General features: G+C 37.3%; 3 protein-coding genes across 3 annotated transcripts; 2 read left to right on the top strand and 1 right to left on the bottom strand.

The window, feature by feature from the left end:
- Positions 1 to 2,988: 2,988 nt before the first annotated feature.
- On the top strand, positions 2,989 to 5,106 carry LOC106393526. Its single transcript, XM_013834220.3, has 6 exons — positions 2,989 to 3,197; positions 3,299 to 3,571; positions 3,670 to 3,879; positions 4,363 to 4,523; positions 4,597 to 4,671; positions 4,760 to 5,106. The coding sequence occupies exons 2-6, from the start codon at positions 3,304 to 3,306 to the stop codon at positions 4,892 to 4,894; spliced, it is 849 nt and encodes a 282-aa protein (XP_013689674.2). The 5' UTR covers positions 2,989 to 3,197; positions 3,299 to 3,303; the 3' UTR covers positions 4,895 to 5,106.
- Positions 5,107 to 10,960: 5,854 nt separating this feature from the next.
- LOC125584157 lies at positions 10,961 to 11,389 on the bottom strand. Its single transcript, XM_048752156.1, has one exon. The coding sequence runs from the start codon at positions 11,387 to 11,389 to the stop codon at positions 10,961 to 10,963; it is 429 nt and encodes a 142-aa protein (XP_048608113.1).
- Positions 11,390 to 13,119: 1,730 nt separating this feature from the next.
- LOC125585198 lies at positions 13,120 to 14,707 on the top strand. Its single transcript, XM_048753811.1, has 6 exons — positions 13,120 to 13,308; positions 13,410 to 13,682; positions 13,780 to 13,989; positions 14,078 to 14,223; positions 14,297 to 14,371; positions 14,460 to 14,707. The coding sequence occupies exons 2-6, from the start codon at positions 13,415 to 13,417 to the stop codon at positions 14,592 to 14,594; spliced, it is 834 nt and encodes a 277-aa protein (XP_048609768.1). The 5' UTR covers positions 13,120 to 13,308; positions 13,410 to 13,414; the 3' UTR covers positions 14,595 to 14,707.
- Positions 14,708 to 15,138: the final 431 nt, after the last annotated feature.

Raw genomic sequence — 15,138 nt, 5'->3', positions numbered from 1 at the left:
GTTTAATTAGATTCTTCTTAGTTTAATTTTTTTAAAGATAAGTGAACTAAATTAAATATAAAACTGAAAAAAAAACTTTTCAAAAAGTCACAAAATTATATAAGTATTAAAACAAATGAAAGTTAACTAAGGTAAAAAAAAACAATATCATTAGTAATGTCTCTTATATCATTATTTAAAAATCCTGCAATGAATCATCTTTTTTTTTTTTTTTTGATGAAATGTTAAATTTATTGATCAACTTTAAAAGAATATATGTACAAAAAATGAGTTTTTAGACTACTAAAGGCTACTGCATAAACTCTAGACTATAGATGAGCACTAAACCATCTCTGCATCAGTCCATATAGCTTTTGATTCGAGCGGTAGTTTGCAGCAGTAATCCTATTCCTTATTGACTTATCAATTAGCCGAGCCAGCTGATCTACAGTTTTTCCCGTCCCGTTGTGTCGCCGGTCGTTCCGCTCCCTCCATATGAAGTAAACGGAGGTTTGCAGGGCCAGACACAATAAGATAGAAGTAAGCCGATCATAAGAACCCAAAAGCATACTTTGCAGCGTGATTTCCCAGTCCGGGTCAGGGTCTGAACCAAACAGATTGCCTACAACCTGTAACTAGAGTGTGAAAGTATATGGACAAGCGAAAAAAAGATGGTCTCTTGTCTCATCCGGCTCACCACAGTAAACACACCATTGCACATGCCCCCATTGTCTAGTACGATGACCCGTAGCTAGTCTGTCTCTAATGGCCAACCAGGTTATAAATGCATAGCGGGGAACTCCTTGGGGAAACCAGACTAGCTTGCTCCACCTTACTTCCTCCTTTCGCCCACGTAGCTGTTGCCAAACCTCCGACGCTACAAACACATCCTTATAGTTATCTTCTCCATACTTCCACAACACACCATCAGGGACTGCTGATAGAGATAGCGGAAGGCCGGAGACACTCAGAACTACATCTCTAATGTGTTGATCACGACAGCTTTGAAACCTCCATACACCATCACGCAAGACCTCGCAGATTTTTGACTCCCTTGCTATACCAAGCTTTTGCGTACCGACCTCTCCTGTGATCTCAATCAGGCGGCCTAGTGGGTGCCATATATCAGTCCAGAACCTCACACTGCATCCATCCTTAATATCCATTCTTAGAAAGCCTTTCACCAAAGGTTTAGGCCGCAACAATTTCCTCCAAACCCATGATCCCAGCCCTGTATCCTTTGCATCCCAGAATGTCTCCCCTCTCAAAAGATATTTCTTCACCCAGTCTCCCCACAGAGAAGAGGTGCACGAGAACAGCCTCCATATAAGCTTTAGCATGAGCACAGTACTAACTTCACGCACCCGTCGAATACCCAAACCACCTTCTGCATACGGGTAACACACTTCTTCCCAGGCGATTTTGGCCTTGGAGGAATTATGGGGCGAACCACTCCATAGGAAAGCCGAGCACATACTCTCTATTTCATCAATACATGCTTGAGGAAGACAGAAAGCAGCACACCAAAAGTTGGTCATACTCGCAATTACTGACTTAATGAGCTGAAGCCTACCTGCATAGGAAAGAGCTTTACTTGTCCAGGAGAGAAAGCGTTTCCTAACCTTTGATATTAAAGGCTCATAATCATTCTTAGACATGATTTTAGAGGTGAGAGGAAGGCCCAAATACTTAATAGGCAACGCAGAGATCGACAGCCCCACCACTGCTGCTTCATTTTCCAAAGCATGTTTCTCCCGGCCAGCTGCAAACACCGTAGACTTTGCGATGTTGATTCTCAGCCCTGATAAATCCCCGAACTGCTAGAAGACAGAGAGAGTGTGACGAAGTGATGAGGGTGAGCCATTTGTGAACACAACAATGTCGTCCGCAAAACTCAGATGGGACAAATTCACATCTTTACACTGAGGATGATAGCCAATAAGATCTTCCCCGGCCGCCTTGTTTAGAAGCTTCGATAGCACATTACTAATGATGACATAGAGATATGGAGACAATGAGCATCCCTGTCTAATCCCCCTTCTACTAGCAAAGAAGCCCTCAAGCTCCCCATTTACGGAGACCGAGAACGCCGCTGTGTCGATACAACGCATAATCCAGGCAACAAACATATCCGGGTACCGCATGGCACACAGAGTATCTGAACGACCAACTAACTGTGTCAAAAGCTTTAGATATGTCCAGTTTTATTGTTGCGCGAGATGAGATCGATGGCTTATGGTAGTCCTTGACAAGCTCAGTAGCTAGTAGGACGTTCTCCAGTAGCAGTCGTCCCTCTACAAAAGCACACTGGTTTAGCTCAATGGCTTCCGGAAGAGTAGCTCAATGAATCATCTTCCATGTGACGCTGTGGAGAAGATTTTTTGTTTTTAATAAAATTTGCTTTAGGTTTTAGGTTTAGATTTAACATCTACATTTACATATATATAAGAATATAAGAATAAAAACTTTTCTATTTTTTTTAAATCAAATATTTTGATGATTACATATTAGGTTAGAAGCATATAAGTTACTGAATAAAAATAGAAAATACATAGTTTAGTATTACAATTTTAGTATATTGGTATTATTACTAATATTTGTAATTTAAATAATTAACACATCGGTTTTTTGGTTCGGTTTGGTTTTAAACCGAACTGAACCGAACCATTCGGGTTGGGAAAATTTTCAACCGAATGGTTTGAAATAGACTTTGGTTTGGTTTGAATCGATTTCGGTTTGGTTGGTTTGGTTTGACTCGGTTTGGTTCGGGTTTTTTGCCCACCCCTAGTCAAAAACTCTGACCTAATCCTTTTGTATATATAAGGATTATATCAGTTCTTCTAATGCTATTGGAAAAACACAGACCGAAGCAGAAGATGCGGAAAAAAAAAGGAATTATTTTGATATTGGGCTTAGAGTAGGATTGGGCCCATGTCATTACAATCATCAGCTTGAGCCCAAATCCATACTAATCCTTTTGGTCGGTGGAAGACTTGAAGATGAACGTGGAAAGGTTGTTGGCTCTCAGTTAGGTTTGGAATGGTAGTAAGTCCTCGCCCTTGATTGTTGGTTGAAAAGATGGGGAAAGCCCATCGGCCCATATAAACCAGCCTAACATTTTGTATATAAGGTGAAGCTAGTTAGTTCCCTTTTATCTCGGTCTCATCCATCGCTCGCTCCATAGTTTGCCCTACCTAACGAAACGTTTCACATTCGAGGTGGGTGATCTTGATTCAACAACTTGAGTCAGTATCTTAGGTAGTTTATTAGATCAGCCGCGATTTGATTTTGTTTGTGAATATGAATTTTGATTTTGTAGGGAAAATGAACAAAAACAAGAACATGGCGAGGGAGCAGCATGAGGAGGAGAACGCGTTGGTGATATGGAACATCAGCAACTGCCCGATTCCTGTTGGTCATGATCCTCTCCAGGTGGTTCCGAGAATACAAACGGCGCTGGAGAAGTTAAGACGCGATCGCCCCTATGGTCCTCTCTCCATCACTGCCATTAGCGACAACCTAACAGAGATCCCTGGTGAAGACGTCATGAGGAAGCTTTCTTCCTCTGGAATCTCTCTTAAACATGCTGACCGTTAATCTTCTTTCTTCTCTCTCTCTCTTTTTACATTTTTAGATTTTTTTTTTTAAGTTACTGTTTGGATTCAGCATTGCCTTCCTTTTCTGAAACAGGGGTTCACACGGATTTGTATCAGTGGTCCCGTAGGAATCCTCCTCCGGCTACTATAATGGTCATAACCGGTCATGAGGAACTGGAACATTTAGCTTCTACATTTTCTGGCCTTGAAGTGAAAGGATACAGAATTCTTCCTACTTATCCTCAGTCAAACCCAGCTCCACCCTCTCTGCCTAAACTCTGTTTCTGGGAAACTTTACTGTCAGGTGTTTGTCCTCTCTCTCTCTCCCTCTCTCTCCCTCCTTCCTTCTAACTTTTCCAAATGATTTTGGGTTCAGTAGTCCTAGCTGTGTACCAATAAGGTTCAAAATTGTGTGATTCTTATAAATCAGAATCTTAATAATATATAATTTACATGTGTCATCGTGTTCCAAATAAACCCGTTTTTAATTTTTAATTCCTTTCTCTTGTACCTAACCAAAGTCACACAATTGATTCACGAGGGTTAAAAAAATTTATTAGTAGTTCATCCTTGAGTTTTTCTGTTTATTATTTAGTTAGATCGGATCAAGTTGTATTTGATTTCAGTCGGGTCGATTTGTAATCGCAGTTTCTAAAACGTGAAACAAAATTGTTGAGCTAGATTTTACAGAATTTATTATAACTGTGGAATTAGATCCATAGAAATATACAGTTTAGAATCTTTAAAGTGAATTCAACCCCTTTTATTTTTGTTTTGGTTTTCACAGATGCCGATAATAAACTGGAGACAACATCAAGACTTATTTTTTCTTACCGGTTGGATCGTGGAACGGGTGAATCTCCCTGGTCTTGTTCAGTTTGCCATTTTGATGCCCCAAGTTTTGAAGATTTCACAAAGCACCTCAAGAGTGAAACACATGCTTATTTTGTAAGTATTTCACTGCTGAATTTGTCTATAACGTTTTTCATTCTGATATTTACCACTCTTGGTTGTCAATTAGGTGTGGGACCTGGTCGCAAGCAAAAACAAAGTAGATCGCACCAATCCTGATAACTTGCAGCTTGGTCGCTCAGAGGTAATGTGTTTAAATCATATCCATCCATCTCATATATTCATAACAAGTTGCTTTTTTGATACCCATCTAAGACTGATTTCTTTTGCAGGAGTGGGACCTTCTCGCAAAAGCTGGCATGATGCGACGCGCTGAAGTTCTGAAACTCCGCGGCGCTTTCGCTCCTCCTCGTTCGAGGCCAGTTGATGCCAACTCTTTTAAGGAACCGTTCAAATCTGGAGAATAGGATAAGAGATGTGGACTTTGCAATGAAATTCTTAGTTTCTTTTTACAATAATGTTGGGTGCCTGTATTTGAAACTTTACTATGCATGGTAAAATAAAAGAACTTTATATCTCATTTTCGCTTTTCTTGTTGGGATCAACCTTCTCCATCTTCCGAATATCCAACTGTTTTTGTATATAGTTTCCTATATGTATCGAGTCCGCTTCAACTTTATACGTACCGTGTTCAACCGCTTAGTTAAATACTAACTTTTGTATATCTATCTTATATTATTAAAAGAGAAAGAACAAAAATAAAATACAGCTTTGGTCCCAATTCAGGTTTTACATTAGTGAAAAACATCCAATTCCCTAAGTAACAATTTTTAATTAGGTCTTCTTGGATTTGGATGATCCATAGGACCATAGCTTTGTAAAACTGAATCTGAGCCGACCAACCAAACTAAATAATTATATTAATACTATGTATATAGTTTACCCCAACAAAAAAAGCTCCGACCAGCTCTTCTGAATACCGAGCAGCTTGCGAACACCACGTACGTGCAAAAACAATCACGATCAAATAAAATCGAGATATCTTCAGAAATACACTTTCATACACCATTATAAACAAAAGGAAACTGAAGTGGATTATATTTTTTTAATTTTGTTTATAGGAATTGCATATTATTCTATTTTTTCATTTTGATACTTTTTTTATAAAAGATATTTAAATATAGTTTGACTGTAAGCAGAGCTTGAAAACTCAGAAACTAAAAAATATTTCTTATAAATTTTTCCCATAATTTTAGGAGATTCAACTTTTGTATATAACCTTAAAAAATTCAGGATATCAATTCCAATGTTTCATGTAGTCGTGTCCAGATCCGGTCTTGACTATAAGAGATATTTATGTAAAAGCGAGTTTTCCTATAAGAAAAAATACAAACTTTTAGGGGCTATTATATGAAACCCTAAAATTTGAGGTTCTAAACAAGTATTTCATCCCTAAGGTCGGTCTACGTCTACTAGTTACCATTATATTCCATTTACTTGTTTTGATTTTTGTTTTCTTCTTAGGGGAGATTCTTTTTCCTTTTTATATATATATTCTTAAAACACTTTCATTATAATACTCAAAGAACATACATTCAAAGTACAGAAAGGGATCAAAGGTGATCCAAAGAACAAAAAGAAAACATAGGATTCCTAAATAAAAAGATCCTTAAGGCAATCAGGAAAACCTCTAGCAATGTAGGATTGAAACAAATTTTCCTTAACAACACTATTTAGCAATACGAAAAGCCGCATTAAGGGCCTGGCGTGACGGCGATTCTACTCGCCAAGACAAAAAAATTATTAAGCAAAGAAGAGAATTTCCGATAGTAGAACTTTAAAGCGGGCCAAACAGCTGGTTTGGATAAAGCTCCTACTAGAGTATGATCTTCACTAGAGAAGATAATGTTATCAAAGTGGGGGGATTTCATATTTTCAATTGCCCAGCTCCAACTTTCAAAAAAATATTCTGTCTGGCTGAGAACATTGTTGAAAGACCTTCTTCCATGAAGTAACACTTTTCCATCTGAATTCCTAAGAATCCAAGACGCTCCACATTCAAATCGATTTTTGTCCCAAACATAACCAATGTCACATTTCAACCAAGTAACATGTGGTGGTTTCCAGCCAAAAATAATTTTTTTCTTTCTTTCTAGATTAGTTGCACGCTCTTGGTCTTCTAAATCTTTAACTAAAAATCAGTGATCTATCTCTTCAAAGATTGATCTCGTAAAGGTTGATCCCACTGATAAACTTCCATTGAAGAGAAGACAATTTCTATTCTTCCATATTGACCACATAATCCAAGGGCCACTCCTTCTGATATGATAAGGACAACTTTGATTTTTCCCCATCTGTAGAACGTAGTAAATGTTGGAGTAGATGGAGAAGGGGTCAAAACCATTCTCTGGAATAGGAAAGTTACATAGAGCCCATGACTGCCTTGCAATAGTACAAGTAAAAAGGACATGATTCATTGATTCTCCCTCCAAACCACAAATTTGGCATTGAGTGTCAACCTTCATTCCTCTTTCGACGAGATGATCAACAACAGGGATGGCACCGCTAATGACTTTCCAAAGGAAAATCTTAATTTTTGGTGCAGTTTTAAGAGTCCAGATGCATTGCTTAATACCACTTAGTGAAGGCCGGGCTTGTCATGAAACTAAAGCCTCTTTTCTAGCATTCTTTTCTGCAAACCAATATCCAGACTTTACAGAATACTCTCCAGAGCGCGAATGGTTCCAGAAGTAGAAATCCAGTGAAGAAATAACTGGCTTTTTTTAAAATCAGCTCAATATCCTATCTGTAAAATAGGTTTTCCAACTTCTGAAAGTCCCATAAGTGAGTGTTAGGAAGTAGGAGGTCTGATATCTTGAGGTTTAAGTCTACCAAGATATTCTTCATAAGAGGAATGCACAGCCTTTCTCCATCAACCAACTAAGGCGTACTCCAAACTAAATTGAAAGACCATTACCTATCATATGCCTTAAACCCTTAGCTAGGAGTCCTCTGCCATAGAGGATGCTGCACCAAGCATATGAGGGTCTATTACCAAGAGGAGCTGATAAGAAAGCTCCATTAGGAAAATAGCAACTTTTCAAAAAACGGCTCAGAATAGACGACTGATCAGAGAGAATACGCCAAGCTTGTGTAGCAAGGAGAGCCTGATTGAATAATTCAATATCCTTAAAACTCATTCCTCCCAAATATTTTGAGACACATAGCTTATCCCAGCTGAGCCAATGTATCTTGCCTTTGTCCTCCAAATCTTTCCACAAGAACGTTGCCATAGAAGATGTGAGATTGTTGCATGTGGTCTTTGGTAGTTTAAAACAAGACATAGCGTGAATTAGCATAGCCATGGCAACAAACTTCAAAATGATCTCTTTTCCAACTAGACATCCTGCCTTTCATTTTTTCCTGAATATATGCAAGCATTTCCATTTTCGAGCCACTAAAACATTCTAGAAGACGAAGATAAGTTCCAGCTCCACCTTCTGAATAAATATGAATCTTTGACTGAATATGTTCTTTTAAATTCAGACTGATATTCTTACCAAAAGTGAGGGAGGATTTTGAAAGGTTTATGACCTGTTTTGTTGCTTCACCATACTTGTGTAAAATGTCTTGAAAGATCTGACATTGGTAAATATCAGCCTTGTAGAGGAATAGACTAGCGTCTGCAAAAAACAAGTGGTGAATTTCAGGACCATCCAAGTTGAATTGAATCACATTTAAATCTCCCCTGGAAGCAGCTTGGTTCAGCATATGCGTGAGCCCTTCAGTGCAAAGAACAAAGAGAAAAGGAGATAACAAATCGCCTTGTCTTAAACCTCTCTCAAGGGAAATGAAACCATATGATTGGCCATTCAAAAGAATAGAATAGTTGACCTTGGTTATACAAGACATGATCCATCTAACCCAAAGATTGTCAAAACCAAGAGACTGTAGAAGAGCTTTCAAATAGTTCCATTCAACTTTGTCGAAAGCTTTTGACATATCCGTCTTAGCTACCATGAAATATTTTGAGATTGCACCATGAGTTCTAAGGGTATGGACAGCTTCATGGGTGAGAATAATGTTATCAGATATAAGTCTATCTGATACAAATGTTGATTGAGTTGGAAAAACGATCTTTGGAAGAAAATGCTGAAGTCTGACAGCTAGGATTTTAGAAATAGTCTTGAACATAACCGAACATAAACTAATAAGCCGAAGATCAGACATCAGAGAAGCATTTGTCTTCTTTGGTATAAGAAAAAACTGTGTATAATTCCGTTCCGATGGCATAATACCCGTTTCGAAGAAAAACGGACTTCTTTGGTAAGTTGATCACCCAGAACATCCCAATATTTTTGAAAGAAAAACCCATACATTCCATCAACACCAGGCGCACTATCAGGTTTAATAGAAAAAAAAACTCTTTCCTTAACTTCATCTTTTGTAACTCTTCTAGTAAGAAAAAAATTCATATCACTTGTGACCCTTGCCAGAAGGTCACAAAGGAGATCAAAATAATCCACCGAGTTGGAAGATTTAAAAAGGTTACTGTAGTAATAAATAGCAACTTGACCCTTTGAAGCTTCAGATCTTTGAAAACCCCCATTAACATCTTGTAGCTTAACAATCTCATTCTTAGATCTCAAGACTTTAACTGCAGCGTGAAAGATTTTGGTATTTCCATCCCCATGTAAAATCCAATCTTCTTTGCTCTTCTGTTTCCAAAAAGTTTCTTCTTCTTTAGAAGCATAGACAAGAGATTTCATTAGAAAGTTTAACCTGGAAGTAGATGGGTTCGACGAGGACTGCTCATGTTCTAGATCATCTTGAAGTTTAGAAATCCTTAGTGAAGAGTTAGACTGATTTTCCTTTTTCCATCTGCTTAAAGCCTTCCGACATAATCTGATATGAGAGGCCACACAAAGGTTGGGATTTGAAGAAGAAGAGTTACAGGCTTGATTTATGGTTTCAAAAACAAAAGGTTTACGAAACATCCTTTTATCAAATCTAAATGATCCCATGTAAGCGTCTTGGGACGAGATCAACTTAATCAGAATATGGCGATGATCAGAACCTCTTTTAGCAAGAAAATCTTGATTGGAAGCTGGAAATTGATCAAACCATTTTTGATTTCCGAAAGCTCGATCAAGTTTACTTTGAATCCATAGGTTTCCTCTCCTGCCTCCCCCTGTGAAACTATTCCCGGTACTTGGAAGTTCTAACATACCACATATTTCAATCATGTCTGAGAAGGCTTGAAAGGTGGAATCACTTCTTCTAGTGCCACCAATTTTCTCTGAATTGTTTAAAATTTCATTAAAATCTCCGAACATACACAAACTGCTTCTTCTGTTTATACTGAATCAAATCAATTGTTCCTAGATAATATGTCGTAGACTTATAGTTGGGTTGCCATATACACAAGAGACGTAGAAACACTTATCTTCATATATGCTTTTACATCCAAGACATTCTTGTCTGCATACAAAATGTTTATTTGAATCAAACTGAAACAGATAGGTCACAACACTAGCGTTAACGGGTGACGCTATGTGATAATGTGAACAGAAGAAGAAGCTTTAAAAGGGTTGTTGTTCAATCAAATGAGGAAAGGATTGTGATTAAACTCAGAAAGATCGTCCAACAATCCAGGAGAAAACTGATACGCCCATAACTGGTCATTATCCACCAAAAACTCGTTAATGTCAAATTCTAGGTTCATGATTTGATCCGTGTCTTCTTCGATGGCAGTTGCTTGTTGTTCTACTGGAGCGAGCTGAGGCATGGCCAATTCAGGCATGGCTTGGTCGATTTTTCCGAACCGAATCATCTTGAAACCGTTTGCAATATCATCATTAGTAGGCATGGGACTTCAGATATTCGGATCGGGTTCGGGTAAGATTCATTCGGGTCCGGGTTTTTCGGATAAATGAATTCTCTACCCAATAGGTACTTGGCGAATTTCGGTTCGGGTTTCAGATCGGATACCACCGGATCCGGGTCGGTTCCGGATACCCATTTATTATGTAAATCATATAGATATTTACTAAATAAAATAATTTACATGTAAATTGAAGTGGTTATGTGGTTACATACTCTACTTTTAGTGTGGCCAACCCGGGTTCGAGTCATTTAATTATCAATTTAATAAGAAAAATAATATTGAAATACAATATATATTTACAATATAGAAGAATACATATAAGTTGAAGTGGTCTGGTGGTAACATAACCACTTTTATACCTATCCAACCCGAATATCAATTATTTTGATAACCTAAGAAGCTTGCATGTTTTGAGAGTTGGCCAGGAGAGGACATCTATTTTTTGCATGTGTGAGTCTTTGACAGCGAGTACATCTCTTCTGAACTTTTTCATAGAAAAGGTATATAGTAGTTTGTTCTCCACCAGGTAAATTCAGAACCTTTGATCTCTTGAGGGGCTTGTTTAGTTCAATCCGAATCTTGGCTCGAACATAGTCTTGTGTCTGAGATTTTTCTGGATCAAAAGATACTACTTCCACATGACCAATCAGCCCACAAGCTCTGATATGGCTGGTATTGTGTAGTGATTAATCGGAATATTCCTTATCCTGACCAAAATTGAGACGAATTGTAAATATCCCGATGGAGGTCTTTCTACCCATCTTTCTATAGCTAAACCCCCAGTCTTTGAAGGTTTGCATGCCTTTGTCGAGGACATCTTGAAGGCCATATGCATGCATGAGATGAACTGGAATCTTTCTTTGGTGAGAGCGATACATCTAACTCGATTGACGATTTGCCATTTCCTCGGCATATCAAGTATGAGATCCGCCATGTTTTGATGTTCCGGGTTGAGAAGACGGTCGATTAGACTGCATGCATTCCGTTCTGTAGCATAGTATTGAGGAAGATCTGGTAAATTGTAAGGGGCATTGTCATCATCTTTTAGAGAAAGAGCTAACAGAGCATTATCCATTTCTGAAGATACGATGAGATAAAGAGATAGAGAAAAGAGGAATATGAAAGAGCAGATTTGAGAGATTCTGAGACAAAGTGTGGAATCTAAAGTCTTTCTTGTTGAAGAAACCAAAAAGATGGTCCAAAGCTCTAGAGAGGATTTATCTGTAGAGAGAGAAAAACTCAGTTTATCGCCAAAAATTACACTACAAAAAACTAATATATTATCATTTTCTTCTTTTTTCTTCTTTTTTCTATTTATTTATTTCTTATTTTGGAAATTTTTGGCAAAGAAAAACTAATATATTATCATTTTTCTCTCTCTCTCTCATTTTATTGATGTCTTATATTATATTTTGCAAAAAGAAAGACCGTGGAATTAATTTTCAAAAGTCACAAATGATGAACCATTTACTTAAGCTTAATAGCTTAATTTTTTCTTTGCTTTCATATATTTAGTGTTTAGTGATATAGTCGTTTTGCCAACTTGTTCCCTTTTCTCCCCCAAAACATTAGCTACTATGTTACTTTTCATATTATATTCAATGTTGGGTTACGAATCTATATCGTATGCACGTATTGTAAATATATGTATGTTAATGGAGCTAATAATCAAGGGCGAGCACTTAATTATGTTTATTTTATGTATAAATTTATATTATAGTTTTGTATTTTTGTTTTTGCTTCATTTTTAAAAATTTAAGACTAAATTCGGTTTTGTTTCAGCAGTTTTATAAAGAAACTTTAGTTTTCGGTTTGATAATCGGTTAGTTTGATTTTTTTTTTAAATGTTAATCAAATTTTCAAACTGGAATAACCAGAATTAACCAAAATTTTAACCGAAATGTAATAGAAATTAGAAAACAAAAACTTCAGTTAGTTTTGGTAAAAATATTAAAAAGCAAACTACTGAAGACTGAATTGAACCGTATTTGTTTCGGTTCAATTCGCCGAGATTTTGGTTAACCCGAACTACTCGCAACAAACTGGACCGGCAAGCATATAACTTGGTTAGAAAACAAGAGGAAATAATTCAAATTGGTTCTTTACATTGGAATGAGGCGTGTCTACACTTCTGTGGGTGGAAGACTTGGAGATGGACATCATATTATTTTAGTGTTAGATTTTGTTTCGTGCCATATTATTTTCTGCGGATCCCATTAAAAGAAGGCATCATTTCTGCGTAATATGTTTTCTTTGTGCACTTATTTTGTTAAGCATGAATTTCTTTTTCTTTGAAACTAAATCATACTTTTATTCTTTTTTTTAATGCTAGAGTCTGCTGAAAAAAAATCTAGAACAACTAAGTATCTTATCGTGAACAAAAAAAATATAGTACTTTAAAATAAGGGTTTATTTGCCAAATAACCAAAAAAAAAATGAAAATTAGATTTTGGGAGAGAGAGTAGAGAGAGATAGGAAGAGAAAGTAGGAGAGAGAGGAGAATTTTGGTTAGTTAGTGTATTTAAATTTTTTTCATGTATATAGGATGCAATTTCCGTTAAAATAAATATGTAGTAAAATAAAAATGTAGTCAAAATTTGTATATATAAGGATTATATCAGTTCTTCAAATGCTATTGGAAAAACACAGACCGAAGCAGAAGATGCGAAAAAAAAAAGGAATTATTTTGATATTGGGCTTAGAGTAGGATTGGGCCCATGTCATTACAATCATCAGCTTGAGCCCAAATCCATACTAATCCTTTTGGTCGGTGGAAGACTTGAAGATGAACGTGGAAAGGTTGTTGGCTCTCAGTTAGGTTTGGAATGGTAGTAAGTCCTCGCCCTTGATTGTTGGTTGAAAAGATGGGGAAAGCCCATCGGCCCATATAAACCAGCCTAACATTTTGTATATAAGGTGAAGCTAGTTAGTTCCCTTTTATCTCGGTCTCAGCTCCATAGTTTGCCCTACCTAACGAAACGTTTCACATTCGAGGTGGGTGATCTTGATTCAACAACTTGAGTCAGTATCTTAGGTAGTTTATTAGATCAGCCGCGATTTGATTTTGTTTGTGAATATGAATTTTGATTTTGTAGGGAAAATGAACAAAAACAAGAACATGGCGAGGGAGCAGCATGAGGAGGAGAACGCGTTGGTGATATGGAACATCAGCAACTGCCCGATTCCTGTTGGTCATGATCCTCTCCAGGTGGTTCCGAGAATACAAACGGCGCTGGAGAAGTTAAGACGCGATCGCCCCTATGGTCCTCTCTCCATCACTGCCATTAGCGACAACCTAACAGAGATCCCTGGTGAAGACGTCATGAGGAAGCTTTCTTCCTCTGGAATCTCTCTTAAACATGCTGACCGTTAATCTTCTTTCTTCTCTCTCTCTCTTTTTACATTTTTAGATTTTTTTTTTAAGTTACTGTTTGGATTCAGCATTGCCTTCCTTTTCTGAAACAGGGGTTCACACGGATTTGTATCAGTGGTCCCGTAGGAATCCTCCTCCGGCTACTATAATGGTCATAACCGGTCATGAGGAACTGGAACATTTAGCTTCTACATTTTCTGGCCTTGAAGTGAAAGGATACAGAATTCTTCCTACTTATCCTCAGTCAAACCCAGCTCCACCCTCTCTGCCTAAACTCTGTTTCTGGGAAACTTTACTGTCAGGTGTTTGTCCTCTCTCTCTCTCTTTTTGAAATAACCACCAAAATTGTTTCTGAATTACTTTAAAACTTTTTCTATTTGGTTTTCACAGATGCCGATAATAAACTGGTGACAACATCAAGGCTTATTTTTCATGGAACGGGTGGATATCCCTGGTCTTGTTCAGTATGCTATTTTGATGCCCCAATTTTAGAAGATTTCACAAACCACCTCAAGAGTGAAACACATGCTTATTTTGTAAGTATTTCTCTGCTGCATTTGTTAATAACGTTTTTCATTGTCTTATAACTCACTCTGGTTGTTCAAGCAGGAGTGGGACAGGTTCGCAAGCAAAAACAAAATTGATCGCACCAATCCTGCTAACATGCAGCTTGGTCGCTCAGAGGTAATGTGTTTAAATCATATCCATCCATCTCATATATTCATACCAAGTTGCTTTTTTGATACCCATCTAAGACTGATTTCTTTTGCAGGAGTGGGACCTACTCGCAAAACCTGACATGATGCGACGCGCTGAAGTTCTGAAACTCCGCGGCGCTTTCGCTCCTCCTCGTTCGAGGCCAGTTGATGCCAACTCTTTTAAGGAACCGTTCAAATCTGGAGAATAGGATAAGAGATGTGGACTTTGCAATGAAATTCTTAGTTTCTTTTTACAATAATGTTGGGTGCCTGTATTTGAAACTTTACTATGCATGGTAAAATAAAAGAACTTTATATCTCATTTTCGCTTTTCTTGTTGGGATCAACCTTCTCATCTTCCGAATATCCAACTGTTTTTGTATATAGTTTCCTATATGTTTCGAGTCCGCTTCAACTTTATACGTACCGTGTTCAACCGCTTAGTTAAATACTAACTTTTGTATATCTATCTTATATTGTTAAAAGAGAAAGAACAAAAATAAAATACAGCTTTGGTCCCAATTCAGGTTTTACATTAGTGAAAAACATCCAATTCCCTAAGTAACAATTTTTAATTAGGTCTTCTTGGATTTGGATGATCCATAGGACCATAGCTTTGTAAAACTGAATCTGAGCCGACCAACCAAACTAAATAATTATATTAATACTATGTACGATATATAGTTTTTTTTTTTTTTTGTAACTGCACAGTTACTTTTATGTATTAGAAGCCAGCATGTTAAGACTTTAAGT

The sequence above is a fragment of the Brassica napus genome, chromosome A2 (assembly GCF_020379485.1).
Source record: "Brassica napus cultivar Da-Ae chromosome A2, Da-Ae, whole genome shotgun sequence".
Classification (NCBI taxonomy): domain Eukaryota; kingdom Viridiplantae; phylum Streptophyta; class Magnoliopsida; order Brassicales; family Brassicaceae; genus Brassica; species Brassica napus.
Note: the sequence above shows the minus strand (reverse complement) of the source record. Positions and strands in the feature narration are given on the sequence as shown.